General features: G+C 35.5%; 1 protein-coding gene across 1 annotated transcript; it reads right to left on the bottom strand.

Annotated features, from left to right (window-relative positions):
• Positions 1-1,599: 1,599 nt before the first annotated feature.
• On the bottom strand, positions 1,600-8,218 carry LOC143446829 (nucleolar complex protein 2 homolog). Its single transcript, XM_076946647.1, has 18 exons — positions 8,072-8,218; positions 6,040-6,122; positions 5,803-5,931; positions 5,584-5,682; positions 5,357-5,455; positions 4,994-5,187; positions 4,637-4,753; positions 4,242-4,434; positions 3,975-4,091; positions 3,680-3,868; positions 3,464-3,603; positions 3,188-3,328; positions 2,937-3,021; positions 2,729-2,857; positions 2,438-2,554; positions 2,178-2,291; positions 1,903-2,047; positions 1,600-1,827 (listed from the first exon to the last, which is right to left on the bottom strand). Exons 1-18 carry the CDS (start codon positions 8,157-8,159, stop codon positions 1,619-1,621), a joined length of 2,388 nt encoding a protein of 795 aa, XP_076802762.1. The 5' UTR covers positions 8,160-8,218; the 3' UTR covers positions 1,600-1,618.
• Positions 8,219-18,173: the final 9,955 nt, after the last annotated feature.

Genomic DNA, 18,173 nt, shown 5'->3' with positions numbered 1-18,173 from the left:
AAACTGTTACTTGTTTTTGCAATTTGCAATTTGCATTTTACTCGCTCTTTTGTTTTTTCCGTGGTTGCATGGTGACGTCAACAAGCCTTGTTTGAAATTCTGCTATTGTCTGCTGTTTTTGTAAATCAACAATAATGGATTTGGTTTTGTTAAAAAAAAACTGGTGTCCTTTATGAAGTCACAAATATCCTTGTGACTTCATAAAGTTTCTTTATGGGTTGCAATTAGCGCGTTGCTGATGTTGGGCTTTACCTAGAAACAGCGCTGTCGAAGGCTACATCTCCTTAGTGGTTTTGTATTAAACTTGTATGAACATTGTTTTATCAACAAAAGATGGCGCAAAACGCCGGCTGCCCCGATTGACAAACGTCCAATTAACAAAAAATGCTAGAAGACTAGTTTGAATCAATGTTCCCTCTAAGCTGCGCGCGTGCGCAAATGCGCACTGCTGACACGGTCTCCGCGCACAGAAAATCTGTGTTGAGCACAAGAAAATAAGCCAACCTGAATTAAAAATAGAATAAACGCATAACAATGGCCACAGTGCGCACGTGGCACGTCTGATGTTGCTCACAGTGGTCCAAGGGACCGCTCAGGGAGTTAGTGTGTTTGCTCAGACACGTGAAAAATTAGAGGGAACATTGGTTTGAATTACCACTTACACACTCGCTGATTAATTGAATAAGCAAGAATAACAAAACTAATGATGAGCGACTTCAATTGCGTAAATACTGAGACAGATATGGTCCGGGTTCAACACTGAAAAGGTCCGCCAGTTGAGTAGCCCTGTCCTAGGTTATTATTTCATGAAATCCTTGCAGCGATTTTTGGTTGTGAGATCACGTGTCTGCGACAATAAACTCCGCTTCACCTGACTTCCAAGAAGGCTGCACGTCCTTTTCTGCCAGCATTAATTGCAAACAAACAGTAGGATAAAATCTCAAACTAAAGCGTTTATTTGAACTAGTGAAACATAAGACAATCCGTGATGCGGTATAGCACAGGTATTTATATAGCACGCCAATACCAATTATGCGTAAGGAATGCGTCGAGAAGTCGGAAACGTCAAGGGAGAATGCCATTTGGCGCTAAACGCCACATCCTAATAAAAACACTAAGTTTTAACTGTTACAATACAAAGCTAAAGTCAAGACTGCAACTTTGGGCCAAAAAAGTCAAATTTCATCAATTTAGGCTAACCTACACATGCAACCTGGAAGTTTTTAACGCTTCATTTGCTAGGGAAATCGCCGCACTGAAAAACAACACCGGCCACTGATTGGTTCAACTACAGATATCCTACAAAACACATTTCATGGGTTTAATTGTTACCTAGAACGTCCAACAAACTCCTGTAAATTGCAAAATTTCAGCATATATGGCTCCTCCACCCCTTGGTGACTGGTAGACCATGGGTTCCTTACTTTTACAGCATATCCACTTTCTTTTACGGCGGTCGATCATGTCAATTCTGGTCAATACAACCTCTTTTATCCCAGATTAGTATGATATGTCACATACCGTCTTTTATCGAAAAGCTAGTCTGCTAGTTGCTTGTATGAGGAAAAAAGCACCGGCAAACAATGAGAAAATAAGCAATGAGATCCACGTCATTTATTCATTCATCACCATCACTGTCAGAAAAACTAAAATCTTTAACAATGTCTTTGTATCCTGATGCCAAATCAATTTTCCTCTTCCGTGGTTCGTCCTTCTTTTGCACTTCTTGCTCCTGCTGGTCATCATCACCATCTTCATTATTTGACTGTTCATTAGCAGATGCTTCGGCTGGTTCGCTGGAATTTATCTGTTTCTTTTTAAATCCACCTGTTTGGGAGAAAAAAACTAGTAAATTTCCCATTATTACAAATCAACTAATATACTTATCTTTTTATCACTGACCATCATTAACTGCCTTTTCAAAGTCGGCTTCAAAGTCTTCCTCAATATCTCCCTCAAATAACTTATTGAATTCCAGTTTATCATCAGCTTTTGATTTTTCCAAGAACTTAGCACGATCAATACTTGGAAGTTTTTCTTCAACATTCTGATACAAACGATAAAACAGTGATATTAAACAAAGTTACTAATTAACAAGCATTGAACTTTTGACTTTAAAGACATATCAGCCATTTATCAAATAACCAACTGGTGCAAAAATATGCTTTTCAGCTTACCCTATCTTTATCTGCAATTTGTTGTACAAGTTCCCTTTGTCGATTCTTTCTATACTCAGAATATTTTGTGTGGAAAGGAACACCACTTTCTTTTAAGTTGCTTTCCCAAGCAGCCTGAAAGTGTTAAAAGTTCTTCAGCACATGTAATTTTAAATTCTTTTACAATATTTTACACTTGAGCAGTACGAGCCAAAAACTTTCAAATCCTTAACGCAACAAGGAAAATCTTCAACAAACTTTTCATCACTAATTGCACTGACCATGGCTGATATGTCTTTAATGTCAAAAGTTATATCTGATCGCTTCCGCTGAATGAATTCGCTGTTTTCTTGAACCTTTTCCACAATCTGCTTGATGACTTTGGAATAATTTGGCGTCTAACAGAATAAATTAGTAAAAGCACAATGTTTACACCATAAGCATTCACTTTTATACACTAGAGTTGGAGCACATTTTATTAATTAAAGAACATTCCAGAAATTCCTTAATCAAATACTTTCTTGGCAGAAGATTTGATGTAATGTTGACTGCACAGTATATTGGAAATTTACCTTACATTCTTTAACAAATTTTTTCAGCATAACAATGGTAGGAATAGACATTTCAGGAAAGGCAACGGTGTGAGCTTGGCTGTTGAAGTAGGCCATAAGCAAATCATACACTCGGTCGATCGTACCGTCCTATATACGGTAATGAATAAGTTTAAGAAAGTGAAACATACAATAATCATAGATTAAAATATGGTATTAGTTTGCTAACCCTGTATGACTTTTCTTTGAGTTGAGAGTTAGAAAGTCGCAAGATTGTATCAAATGAAAGGGATCGGATTGCCACTCCAGTTTGCCTGCAAAATTAATTGTATCAAAATACTTCAGAAATCTTTGACAGATTATAGCTTTTTTGTGCAATTAGTTATTCCTTAGCTTTTAATTGCGCAGTATGGAGGATGAATCATAATCGTATGAAAAGGTTGCAATAATACACAATAATATAAGTTCCGCATAACTTACTGCTTTTTGAATTCTGCAAGTCGAAGTGGAGAAGTAATGAAAGATAGCAATGGAATATAAGTGTTGGTGCAATCCCCAAGAGCAACAAGATTTTCAGTAATGCGAAATCGTAATGGATAATATCTTGCCGTTGGCACTAAACTAACAAATTAAAAAGCGTTGAAAACTTCAATGTAACCCAAGTAATATTATGGAAGGAAGGTTTACGTTTACAAATATAATATATCGGATCAAAAACTTAACACACAATATCCAGGGATATGAACTGCTACTTACTCAATCACACCCAGTGATACTTGTACTAAAGGATAGATTAGTGGGTGAAGAATATCATTTGGATGAAGAACGGATAATACACGGCACCACAAAGCAAGGCTGTGGACATACTGCCAATTATACACCGCCTGGCGTGTTTCCTACAAAATTAAACATGTTATATGTGTAAACTACAAACAAAAAACACAAAAACCTTATTATAAACATGTTTGATACCTTATTTTTTGTTGTAATAGCTTTCCTCAAGTGCACTGCAAGTTGACGAATGTACAAAAAGGCAAATCTGTATGTCAAATCTGTGTCAATTGCACATATTTCAGCAAAAGTTCTTTGCATGAAATTGATCATGGGCAGCGTTGTTGGTGAAGTAAACTTACAATTGGAAACATAGCTCAGGTAACATTGCTGAAAAGCAAAGCCAAAATTAGTTAAAATAAAATATTTAGGTACAAATCTTGTTTCTAACCTAGCATGAAATATAACATTCAAAAGCAAGCAACCAGCTGAGTACCTTCATCACATTTTCTAGAAAGCGATCTTTGTCCAGTTTAAGTAGCCTTGTAATGCAAAGAAAAGAAAGGACTCGAACACTTTCATTATCTGCAGAGCTCCAAAACTTGATCAGCATCTGCAAACAACATAAATCTTACCACATTCCTGAATTCCAATTACTGTAGGAAGAATAACAGTTGCAAATTATTACACATATAATTTTTACTTTTGTATATTATGTAAATGAAACAGTGTAGCAGTATAACAAACATGTTCTTAAAACTACCTTCGATAACACTTTAGCAATTTTAGGGAAGGAAATAAAATACGGTAATAATATTAAGAGGTGCCGTAGAAACACTCTAGTGACAGAGGGTTCAAACAAGGACTGCGCCAGTGTAACAGCATTTGTTAAATAAGCGCGAACATCATCTCGCACACTGTTCCATCTTTGGCATGAACTAGGCAGTGGAATTTTTCTGTTTAAATGTAAAACAAAAATTAACCTGAAACATCTTACCGTTTTCTATTACTAAATGTTAATCATAGGCTAACAAATACGAAATTGAAGTTTAAAAGTGTTACCAGTATGTCAAACTTCATGACACAAAATAGTGTATAACGGAAAAAAACTTAAAAATCTAGCTCAGTAGCCCATTAACTTAATGTCGTAAAACTCACTTCTTTTTAGTGTGTTTCATGTTGTCTGGAGAGTAGTTCAGTATACTTGCAAGAGATGGTGGCACACATTGTATACACAACCTTACAACAGCATTAAAAGTAGCTGCCCCAATAATCCTTCATAACAAACAACACATCATGAATATAATATAGAACTTCTTAAGCTGGCAAAGTAACAACTACACAGAAATGAAGAGATAAGTGCTCTTGGTAGATGTTTTGAAATAACTCTAATTACAGATAGTTTTAAATGGATTATTAACATTTCAAACCTAATACCAAGACAGAATATTACATGCACAAAAGACGTGCAAACCAAGCAACATTGTAACTTATGACAAAACTATATAGGTGTACTTGTATTTTGATGTAGGTCCTGTAGACTTCTTTCGCTTCTTGCCTTTACTTGTTTTTTGCTCTTTCTCCTGGGCATCAATTCTTGCCAAAGCAGCTTGGAATGCTTGCATCAGTTGTTTCAATGCAGTAAGAGATGGTTCTTTGGCCGTAAGACGAGATTGCCAGCTTTTTATCATCTGCTCTGATACTGTCAACTTTTGACATAGTTATGTATAATGGTTAGTACTAACACATAAATGCTAACATGTTTATTTTTTTTGATCAGTTCGTCATTCATCATTAGTACTGATCAAAAGACCAGCATTCGAAACAGGTGAATGGAAATACAAAATAACTACAAATGATTACGGAATAATTTTTCACCAGATGTTTTTCTTTCTTTTTAAAAGGTTCATCCTGATCATCAAAAGATTTTTCATTGTCACTTGAGTCACCGACATCAACATCACTATCAGATGCCTCCTAAAAACACAATAAAATAATGCTATACTAAAAATACAATACTACAAAATATGGTCAAGTAAGTTATTGCCCAAGTGTAGTGCTGTTCACAGTTATACAGTACATGTACAATAAAGTTCTATACACACATCTAGTGTTTCAGGAAACTTGTGAATTTCGTTATCACTTTCATCACTGGAAGCATCTAAGTCATCAATTTTGAAATTAAGAAGCGTCGAGTCTTCCTCCTAAGAACACAAAAACATGCATTGAGGTCAAAGGTCTATTTCAGAAACTTAACAATAAGAGTCGATAAATAACTCAGAATTTATCAAAATTGCATTGTTTCAAGGCAATGCCAATTAAACCTGTAAAAACTTGTAAAATGCTGGGTCCCTTTCCTTTAGACCATCAAGCTGCTTTTGATGTTTTGAAATTTTCTTTGCTTGGCAACTTTCGGGGTTTATTGTTTTCTGTTCATGGTCTGTTAAAGGATCCTAAAATGCAAAAAACATAGTCTAAATAACTAAATGAAATAAAGTAAAAAAATTACATTTTTTGTAAATAAATTTAGGCTAGAATTAAGAAATCTAAAATATCCAAACCTTATTTTTTTCATGGGCATTTGGTGGAAACTTTTCCTTCTTTTTGGAGAATTTTTTCTTTCCCATTTTCCTGGGTGGATCATCTACAGAAAGTAGATCTCCTTAAAACTTGGTATATACTAAGCAGATGGCTTTGGGTTGAAGCAAAATGTGAGGCAACTATACTTCCTTGACTTTTACTCCCTCATATCAGGACCAAGAAAATATATGTTAGGTTAAGGTGCATCCATAGGTGTGCAGTACTGTGGTACTATAGTACCGAATTACTGTACCGCAGTACTTTTTCAGTAACGATAACATCAGCACTTTTGAAAAAAAGTACCGAATTACTTTTTTCAAGAAATTTCAGTCGGTCCCGGTACTCGATACTTTTCACGTGATAATTTCAAAATTTTAACAAGTATGTTTTCTTAAGTACATGTTAATTAATCCTTAAAACCAATTTTAACACTTGTTGATCTTTTTTAATCTAGAAATGTCAAGTAAAATTGCAAGCGATTAATCTCACATATGTTTTGACCTGAAGTAACCTTTACCCGGAGCATAATAGCGGCAAACATTGCATTTGCAGCAGCAACTTTTACGCTAAAAGTACCGGTACCGAGTACCGACAAAGTAACGGACTACTTTTTTAAAACAGTACCGACTACTTGAACCGTCAGTACATGTTTTGCTAAGTATCGGTACCGTTACCGACGGTACTTTCAAAGTACCAACCGCCCACCTCTGGGTGCATCAAAGCTTCTTAGTGTTCAGGCCTTCATGGGAGAAAGCAATAAGACACAGATTTGCAGCCTACTGGCTACCTAAGAAACCCTTTCCAAGTTACAGCTATTACCTTGTTTGAGTGGCAAGAATTATATTGATTGCAATTATAAACTGCATGCACTCTAACCATCAGATTTTAAAGAATTTTACTCAGGTAAGTAGCATAAAAGTTTTTTTACATGACAACAAAAACAGTATTGAAAAATTGTTGCCTATTTTTGATACACCATGATGTCATATCAACAAGTTGTGTGTGTAAAATTCAAAGTAATGAAAAATAAGACAACATCTTTTTGTTATTTTATCTTCGTTGTGCAAAAACATCAAATGCTACTTACCTGAGTGAAATCTTTACAATCAGATGCCAAAAATACCAGCAATTTAAAAGTAAATAGAAGAGGGTTTATGATTTCCATTGTTAAGCAAAGACATTGAAAATATTTTGTGATTCACACAAAATCGTGGTTATACTGCCAGAACTTGAAAATGGTCTATTACAGGAGTGGGCAAACTTGTTCAATGAAAGAATCACTTGTGGAAAACTACAAACACCAGCGAGCCGCAAAATCAGTAGTGTTGATACAAATACAGTAAACAATGCATGGATAATGAACAATAATGGATATTACTATTTAGCTAAAATAGCCACAAAAAAATGTTGGCGAACCGCAATTTGCCCACCTTTGCTCTATTATATAACTTCTATTTAGCCTTGACCCCAGCTCTAAGGGTGCATTCCGTGAGACACAAATGCTAAAGGTCAGTTTGGCATACAAAAAAAGTATGCCAAAGACGTGCTATACCAATCTGAAATTTCTAAAAAAAGAAGCATTGTGCACATTTCGTCTAAACAAGAGAAGCACCGAAAAAAAAAGTGAAATTGCTGTTGCCATGTTTTCAATAGAGTTGTGCCAGGATGTGACTTGCTCTGTGCCACACCAACTTTTCACCACTTGACTGTAGGTCACACTGAAGATCTTCAGACTAACTGACATGGAATACACCATGACTAACATTTCACTAAACCTAATCACCCACGTGAACCTACCTTTGGTTTTTTTGGGAGATCCAAAATTTTTATTTTACAGCTATTTTACATTTATTTACAATGTCAGGACTGCCTGACTGACTGACGTAACCTGACTTTGATAAACCCTAGATTCCAAAACTCAAGTTACATGCAGTGAGTTGTGAATAGACTTAAACTTGGGTTATAGGTAGTACTCCACATTTACGGGATCTAGTCCTACCGCATGGTACCTACCTTTGTCCATATTTTCTTCATTTGAAGATGTATCACCCCAGTCTTTCTCCATAAACTCATCTACCGACATTTCTTCAATTTTTGCCATAATACAGTAGCCTATATTACCAACTTAGCCCAGTTTACCTGCTGGTATCTGGAGCGAAAGAGAAAATTTATTCCAGTTGTACTGGGTATAACAGTACGGCATCACAAAGTCTGAATGTTTATCCTCAGATTGCAGAAAGTTTTTACACGAGTGGCTGTATAGTAACTTATGAAAGTAACAGCATGTAGTTAACGCTATTAGCCTATACTCTCAACATTTATAGATAACAAACAAAACTCAATATACTGCACATGGCAAGGGTTTCCAACACTTGCTAACAAATCCACAATAAACCTTTTCGACACGAAAAACGCTTGAATTAAAGTGTAAGTCACGTGACACTTTTTAATGAGACATGGTTGTTTCGCCTGCCTTTTACAATGCAGACTTCTTTTATGTTGGCTTTTTCTATGCTAAGAAGCAATAAATTTTTGAAGTTTTTTTATATTTTGGATAGATACAATGCATATAATTTCTCCACAAAAGCTGCTACTTAAGAGAGCAGTCGAATTTTCTATATCACCGTTTACTGGTAGTCCAGTATGTACTATGTAGCGTACCATACCTTTTCAAGTAGGCTATATTGCAAGCTTAAAATAAGCCTATCTGAATTTAATTTTCTTTTATATAAATATAATTAAGCTATTCTCGTTCATAAATTTTTAACCTCGTCCTATAATATGGCAAAATAATCACATGATTCTTTTGTTTGTTGTAGGTCATAAGCCTACTCCTCCAATAAACTACAGCCAAAGTTTTGACTAGCTTACCATTCAGGACTTGTCCTACGTTTGTCGGAATGCATATAGGAGTCGTGATTTATAATTATTGTTGGAAAATAGTAATACTTAAGCCTGAAAAGTAACGAAAACAGTAACTACAAAAACTCACATGCATTCATTAGGGCTTAGGACCTGAAGCTCATCGGTGGTCAAATTTTTGGATAACACATTTTTTGCGCATGCCCAAAGCGGATTGTGCAAAAGGCCTGTTAGTCACGCAGGGACAGCATATCATGATTTTTGACGTTATTACAGTAGAAATTATGATAAACCTTATGGTCTCAAAATGGCCAGGTACAAGCAGTTTTTGTTTACAAACATTATAAAAAAGTTATCGGTACCTGTTAAAAAGATATTTAGAAAGTACCGTAGCCTTTAACTTTTTGCACGAATGAAACTTATCCATTCAGAAAGACGGCCCCTCCAAACAAAATCAAATTCGTCAAAAAAGTAATCTAATAATAAGAATGAAAACGGGAATGTGACATGAACGTCAAAAAGAAATTACTTTTGATGTAAGAAATCAATGATGATATTTCAACGCCGGATTTACATGGTGTAGTACCCTGCCCAGCATTGGTGAAGGCCTTTTCATTAACAAAATTATAATTTAAGCGCATATGTGCCAAGTTTAGCTTTATGAACTCCAAAAACTTTTTGTAGGTCCAATTAGACTAGCCAGCTACTGTTATTGTTCAACTTATAAAGAATTGCGCAACTAGCCTATACTTAAGATAACAGCGTCAGCGTGAAATCCTTAATATACCGATAACTATCACTGTAATTTTGCTTTAGCAAGTAAAACTTTGTATAGTAAGCATGCAGTGGTGTTTTTAGGGTTGTGTTGAGGGGAGCCAAAAAGCTTTAAAAATTGTTCTGAAAATTCTCAAGCTTGCCTATCCCGCTCAAATTAGCGCAAAGCGTAGCAATTTTGTGTTATGCGCCTGAAATAGCTCTTTGAAACGTCTTAAACGAAATGTATTTTTATATCTTTGTAGACAATACAAAAGCCAACTTATAGTTTTTACATTTGAGACGCCGTGTAAAAGTTATAAAGCCGTATACATCGATTTTGAAACGCCGTAAACCCGCCTGTTGATCTTCCACGTTTTTCTGTATAGGTTGAAGCAGGTAAGTAGTTGCAAACAAAGAAATGCAATAAACGAACAAGACTGAAAACGTGCAATGGCCTATAGAGTTAGGTTTATAATAGTTTAAAATATGGTCCAATGCCCTCATTCAACTATTGCAGTGGTTCTTAAACTGGGGGGCGCGCCCCCCTTGGGGGGCGTGTAACATTCACAAGGGGGGCGCGAGAGATGACAAACTGTCTAATATATGAGCTATGTCTAAACATGCTTTTTTGACTTTCGCTATAGGTTCATTTTTACTAAAATTTTAAAGTGTGTCACGATGGCAATTGTATTTTTGAGATTTGGATTCTGAAATACGTCAATTGTTACGTCATAATCTTTGGTGTTTCTCCGCATTGAAGCGTATTGTTTTCGTTTACTCATTCAAGCACTCCTAGCTCGACTAACTACTGTTCTCTTGTGTTCTCTTTTCGCGGTGACCTGTTTTTTCTCACAGCGGGGGGCGGCGTAACAAGAAAAACTTTCACAAATGTATCACTTGTAGAAATACTAAATTTACACTAAATGCATTTTCTTTAGTTTTACAATTTTGATGTATACAGGAAGCCTGATGTTTTTGCTACTAGCCTGTAAATATCCGATCAGTTTACGACGTATAATTTTCGAGTCATTAACGATTGAAAATTTGTGTGCAGTGTCGGCCACACATAATAAAAATAGTAATGTCAATATTATCAAGTAAAACTTAATTTTAGTATTGATTTAATAACCAGGTATTTTAGTAATTAAACTAATTGTATTGACACAAAATGAGTGGAAAAAAGAGAAAGTATGACCAAAATTATCTGAAGTATGGCTTTATAGATACCACAGTGAACCGAAAAGTCGTACCGCAATGCGTGATACGCTTAGAAAAGCTAAGCAACGACGTTTTGAGACCAAGTCGTTTGCAGCGTCATCTTCATGAATATAAAGACAAAACCTAGGAACAAACTTGACTGTGAAGCCGACCTTAGATGTGCATTATCTTCTACAAAGCATCGAATTAAACGTTAGGTTTACCAAAAACAACTACATCCTTCATATTAATGAAAGTTAATTGAAAATAAATTGTTGTTTTGTTTAATGCTTTTTTATTTTGCAATGAGGTGGGGCGCGAAATTTTTAGGTACCGTCAAGGGGGGCGTGTGCCAAAAAGTTTAAGAACCCCTGAACTATTGTATTTTTTAAATATATAAGTGGTAGTGTGTATGCTCTGTTTTGTTCACTTTGTGATACAAATACTTGCAATACAGACTGCAGACTTTGGTCGAAATAATTCGGTTACTTTCTCCGAAGTTGGGTTTCGGACTAAATCCAAAGTTCACGATTCTGGGCACCCCTAGTATGTAGATCAATTAATATGTTGTCCACCACATGGTTGAAACATAGTTTGCCTTAAAATTCCAGTGATAAAAAGCCCGATTTAACAAAACTTTGAAATCATATTCTGGAGTCTAGATATATAACTACGCTTGAAGCTCAAATTTCATTCTGTCCACCAAATGGAGCTTTTATATCATTCTTAAGGTGTTAAGTAAAGTAACAGATAAAGCAATGAAAACTAATAAAGCTTTGGCAGATTTGCAGCTTTGTTTAAGTAAACACAAAAGCTGTTTACTGGAGAACAACAGTGCTTTTGTAATAAAATACTGAATCAATTTCAATGAATTTGAGCTTGTATTTTAAAAATAGACTTTTGATTTCATTGTACGAAATTTTGTAGAAATATGAGATGGTGGTTGCCATGGATGAGTGAGTTGACATGAAATGCACCACTTAGTAGACTCATTGGTGGTAACTCTGATTCAGAAACTACCTTAATCCCAACATTCCGAATAATCCAAACCTTATGCAATATGAATCCCAACTACCAAATTGTGTCAATTACTGTATTTACTTGATTGTAAACTTAATTTGATGTTACTAACAAATTGATATAAACTGCCATCGATTAGAAGCCATGTGTAATTGTAAAGTACTGGAACGGACCGTACAATAAGCCGATGCATTATGCTCTTTATTTTATATGACAATAGAGAGACACAGGGAAGGAAAAAATTTCTTGTGTGGGATGAAAAAATAGCACCATATAAAATTTTGGCTTGATAAAAAATGTAAGCCGTTTAGCTGCATATAATGATAAAAAACTTACTTCCGAATAAATAATTGTAACCAAAGATATTAAGATTATCAGCATTATTTGGTTGTAGATATACTTTTGTGGTCCTGTTCATTTTGAATGTTTTGCAATCAGTCTTTTCCTAGCACATTTTTTAAATCAAAAAATAATTCAGTGTTGTGGCCTAACAATGATCAATAATTTATTGGCTTATCTTGTTTATTTCAATAGGAAAGAATTTACTTAGCAATATATATTATAGACTAAATCTTACAAACATTTTTTCCAGTTACGAGTAACATCATTATAGAGATGTTCTAATCATAACTACCTTAAACTTAAGTTTTTTGGCACCAAATGGGTTTTGTTGCTGAAAATTACTAACACAATAACAACTTGAAAGTGTGATTATGAAAACTGATGACAAAGTTTCGCATTAAGTCCAATTATTTGGGCTCGTATTCAAAAGTTTTTTTTCCTTAAATTGAGGGTCAAGTCCAGAAACAATTTGAACTTATATGAAAGAACACTACTCAATAAATATTCTGGTAAAAAAGTTTTAAAAAATATTTCTTGATTAGGTAATTATAAGCAAATGAAAATCACAAAATTGGCTTTAATTGTGACGTACATCAAGGCTCTTGTGATGTCATAGGCAATCACAGATTCATACATTTAGCAATACCTACTGTATATCACATATTTATCTGTTACAGCTGTATAGATTGCTCTAACTGCCAATAGCTTGATTGGTGACAGCTTATAGCTATAGCACAACCACGGCAACCAGTACGGTACCGGTTTGATAGGTAGCTTATGAGGTCCAAAGGATATTGTAATTTCACGGACGCAAATGATTGGGCTACCAGATTATGTTTAAAAGAATTGTAATTTATTCAATTACAATTCTTCATTTTGCTAATTTCTTCAGCTGACGCCTAATTGGACATAGGCTAAACTCCTATGACCTACACTTCGGACGTCAGTTGACTACCGTGCAAGAAAAGCAACAGCATGCTGTCAAGCAACTTGACTAATTTGTGACATAACAAGGGCCTTGACCTACATCACATCATGAAGGCCAAAAACTGAAACTTTTTGCGATTTTCTTTTGCTGATAACTACCTATCCACGAATTATTTTTCAAAAATATTTCACTAGAATGTACAGTTAACAGTGTTCTTCATATAAGATCAACTTGTTTTTGGACTTTCGTTCACTTAAGTTTTTTACCTTTTGTCCAGTCATAAGAAAATATAAGTGACAGCGCTCCTTAAAACTGGTTCAAATCATAATCCATTGATATCTGAGCAGTATATATCTACTACCAGCTTGTATTTACTAATGACATGTAAACACTGAAATAATCGTTTGTTTTAGATTAAATGCCACATTGAATTACCAAGCATGGGCATGCACTGTTAATAATTAATGAGCCCTGCGAACATTTATCACTGGCGCTGTAAGCAATTTAACTTGAGGGCCCTAAAAGTCCATAAAATGTATCTGCCTTGTATCCCATGGTTTCTCTTGTGGACCGATTGAACTCCAAGTATGCCCGCTCTTGTGAAACTCCAAGTGCATCATAGAGATAATTTAAAACACATTTGGCATAGTTGCGGTTTGCTTCAGCATCATGAAACTGGTTTACTGATGTAAGACAGCATGTTGCACAGGGCTCTTCTGTACCACCAAATGACATCCACAAATCAGGAATCACTACAACAGAGATGTATTTTTCTGGTTTTTGCAAAGCTTCTACCAAGATTTTCGTTAAATCTTGCAGTATTGTGCTTTTAATGCTTTCCTTCTTCACATTTGTTTTAATAACTAATTCAGGCATCTTGAAACGTTGGAGCTGTGTAACTGAAAATAAAGAAGCGATAGAAATAGAATACATTGTTGGCATGGAAGTATTTTAGTAAAGATCGACATGACCTGCATATTCCAATCTACAGGGACATGTTACAAATTTTAGCTGGTGCTACGTTACACACACATTTCTATTTTTCGGCTCCTTATTTTTCGTCCAATTGAACAGTAAACAACAATTTTTTCAACAAAACTCAAAACATACGCTTGTTTTCCATAGCAAATGTGTCTGGCACCACCTACAGTAGTACCATACACAACAGTAGTGCCTGCCAACCTGTCTACCGATTACCTACTATTTATGTAGTGTGTATACATCAAGATCCTTTGCACGGTAAATCGTGCAAACTCAAGCTCCGTAATCACCTGTACTGCATAAGTGATCAGAGTCATGGTTTTTAGACTCTTTTGCCGGCTTCGATGAAGCCACTCCAGGTCCTGCTAGACTTCATATTTTTTACAGTTAAAAGGAAAGCTTGCTATGAAATACCAAAGCTTTCCGGCACCAGCAGGTAATGTTTGCCGACCTATCCACCAACTTCCTAGTTAACACGTATACCGCCGCTCCGATTAAATATGCAAACTCCGGCCCAAGTTGATAGAAAACACAACTGTCTTTTTCTATTAACGTTGACTCCGCTTCCGTGATTACTTCTGCTCTGCTGCTGGTGTTTGCTAAGTTGGGGAATACCCATGCAAAGTACGCCATTAAATTCATAAAAACCAAGTTCTTTTAGATTTTCCGTCAATACTTATGATTTAGTAATTTGAATAGACCTTTGAGCAGAGAAGGAAGTTGTAAAAAATAAATCTTGTTTTGCATAAGTGTTTGTAGGCTCACGTAACATTTTCAATGCAATATTGCAAGTTTTCAACTTACGTAGCACACCAAACATTAAGTGGCATATGACTGATATTTAAACTCGCATATAACGGACAAATCGGGACCAGCGATATTCATCCGTTTTACACGACATCCATTATATACGAAATTGACCCTCTGCACACCACGCAGGCTCGCTAGGTCCCTATGTATTACGTCTCACAGTCCAGAGTTAATTACAGGACATTTTCAAGTCAGCAACAACATAGCCTACTGTACTTTTTTCTATGCACTATGTCACTGTGAAAATGAAACTTTCTTTTTGGCATACTGGTTAATACAGTACAGTACACGCAATACAAGTGAAAGATGGCGTGGCGTAGCCAGAAAAAAAATTGGGGGGTTGCCAAATATTTCATGAGTTCAAAGGAACTACAAAGTGTTTGTTTTAAGACACCGCTACCTGATGTAGAAGCCTATAGACACAAAAATTGGGGGCATGGCCCCTTTGGGCCCCCCCTGGCTACGCCTATGCGGTGACTATAGCAATTTTACTGTCAACAATCGATTTCTTTGCAATGATGAATGGATCCGTTATAAGCTTATACCAGGTATTTTACATTGTTTTTTTTTTCTTCTCAAAAGCTCTGGAGAATGTATCCGTTATATACAATAACGGATCTGTTATAAGCGAGTTGAAATACACTAAAAAGAATTGGAAACCATCCGGACAAGAATTTTCATCCGATGTATACAGTTATCCGTTATATGCAAGTTCTACTGTAATTGAACATCGTTATTAGAAACAACAGGCAACCAGACAAATAAGTACATAAGATTTACTGGGATCGCTTTTGACACAATTATCATATATTTTGAATAAAACGCTGCCCATTCATTTACATTGAGCACCCCATAACTAGGTTTACGGATGCCTCCAAAATACGCAAGTTCGTTGGGATCGCTTATAATTTAAATCGCTTGTGGATGGGTTGAAACTGTAAAATTTAATTGATGCTAAAATTAAACAGTGAATGAAAAAATATGTGACAAATTTTAGCTTGATTGCTATGTCGTTCGATGGCAGAATACAAAAAATCGCAAAGTGCGACGACCTAAACTGAGAATTATCCTGGACAAGCAACTTAAATTTATTTCTTTCATGATAACCTACTGACGTTTAGGCTACTGCTCCTATTATATAGTATCTATAAAAAATAAACTCTTTTGAATTTTGAACCTAAACGTAAATGTGATGGAATAACTTGTTCATTATCAAAGAAAAATAACTCATAACCGGGGCAAAAAAACTGGGACAAGGCACCGGGAGAGGCTCTCAAACCGGAGCGTATGGTAAGCCTACCGAATGCATTAGACCGATTAGAGATTAAACTACATTTAAACTGAACAAACAGTCAAATTTTGGCAAAATTATTTTTAATTGTCAAGCAAAAACTTGTAAGCTACAGGTAAGGACAAATTTTCAGGAATTACGAACCACAGACGGTCAAATAATGACTTTGGTGAGCCTATTCACACGTGAATTCATCTACCAGAAATTTCACTCACAACGGCTTCTAGCCGTATGTCGACTTGGTGGGGCAGTGGTAAAACTAGCGTTCGGCTCGTATAGAAATGCAACCGGATTCGATTCCTAGCAGTGCTATGCCGTTTTAATGCTTTTTGAACAAAACACGAACGACGTTTGCTTCTGTTCAGTGGACGTAGTGAACCGTTCCAAAAATGTGCGTGTCAATCGAACTTGCACTGATACAAACTGTCCGAAGGTATAGAATAGATTATGATGCTTAGAAGGAAGTCACACATCAAGAAAAAAAAATTCACTTAAAAGAATAGGTTGCTATTATTTTGACAAAATTAATTTGCCCAACATTGATTTTCAACGTAACGGATCTGGAAAAACAATCAAAACGTTTTGGCAGTTCCTACCCAAGATCAGTTTGTGATCCGTAGGAATCGTAAGCTAAACAGATCATAGTTTTTCGACTGTTTTACCTCTACACTTTACTGTAACTTTCGCAACGGTTGAAAGTAGGTTCAAAAGAAGCAAAATTTCCACTTATCAAAGATAGAGGTAAGAAAGGAAGTTTTCTGGTTTCACAAATGCCCAAACTAAAACCCCAGAGATGACTTTTAGTCGACGAAGCGTGAAGGCAGAACTTTAGTAAACGGAAAACCTTTACTGTATACAAATATTGTCAGAACATGTACGCTATAACCCAAGCCAATACAGCATAACAACTGCAATTTTTGCATCATTCAGCAACGATTTTTCGATAAAGGTAAGCCTATCCCTCTATAGAAACATAATCATGTTTCTTACAACGACGCAAGAGAAAATATGAATGTATTAAGATTGCGTTCTTTACTGGCGAGAATAAGGTGTGGTAAAATGTTTTTAGGAAATTATTATGTAGATCGCTATAAAGTTTACTCTATGAGCATTTTATCTTACAGTAGGTGGTATTTCGTATAGGTTCTATTTGTTGTGGCTGTAATTACTGTTGATCTAAGCTTATGTTTTATTAACATGACAAATGCGTTTTAGAATAGAATTTTTTATGCAAAACTGCTGTAAAAAGATCTGATGAATAAGTATGCCCATATAGTAAAACGTTTTGCGTTGAAGCCATATAAGCTAGGCCAACATGTCTTTCTATTTATAAGCAGAAGCCTTCGCTCTTCGGAGCCTTACTTTTGTAGAAATATAACCTTATCAATGGCGACCCACGTCTATTTATCCGCACAGTAATAAGTATTTCTTTTTAGGCAAACTCAGTTACTTATTTGCAAAAAAATTTCACATCCTTTTCGGTAGTAATTATAATATTGATGCATTGCGTTATTTATTCCTACTCATGCTCTCTTTATTTTTGTTTACATATATAATAACTTGAGCATGTTTGGTTAAGCATAACTTCAGCCTTAAACTGCTATAAGTATGCCCTCATTCCCTAATTCATTTGCTTAAAAGATATTGACTTACAGTAGCTAATTAGTTTGTGCTGCTTTAGTCGGTGGTTGTGTATAGCAGTAAAATAGCACTTTGTAATACTCTAATATACCTTACTGCGGCAACTCTAGTTGTTTTTACTTATTAAAGTCTGATAACAGTCGTTTATTTGACTTTGATGCAAGTTCTGTAGCCTACATTCTTTAGTGAAGTTAGTTACGCCATTTTGTTAGGTCAGATTGAGACATGCGCAGGCCTACTACTAGTAGTAATAGGCTTTATTTTGTTGCTGTATTTCATTATCACTG

The sequence above is a fragment of the Clavelina lepadiformis genome, chromosome 2 (assembly GCF_947623445.1).
Source record: "Clavelina lepadiformis chromosome 2, kaClaLepa1.1, whole genome shotgun sequence".
NCBI classification, from domain to species: domain Eukaryota; kingdom Metazoa; phylum Chordata; class Ascidiacea; order Aplousobranchia; family Clavelinidae; genus Clavelina; species Clavelina lepadiformis.
This window is presented reverse-complemented; position numbering and strand designations above follow the sequence as displayed.

What these genes read in the sequence shown, in the direction of transcription:
- LOC143446829 (XM_076946647.1), bottom strand. Translation starts at nt 8,159, where the DNA reads ATGGCAAAAATTGAAGAAATGTCGGTAGATGAGTTTATGGAGAAAGAC. An exon ending in AGTTTCCTGAAACACTAGAT is followed by an intron (nt 5,456 to 5,583) that starts GTGTGTATAGAA and finishes TTGTGTTTTTAG; the next exon opens with GAGGCATCTGATAGTGATGT. An exon ending in GGACCTACATCAAAATACAA is followed by an intron (nt 4,754 to 4,993) that starts GTACACCTATAT and finishes TTTGTTATGAAG; the next exon opens with GATTATTGGGGCAGCTACTT.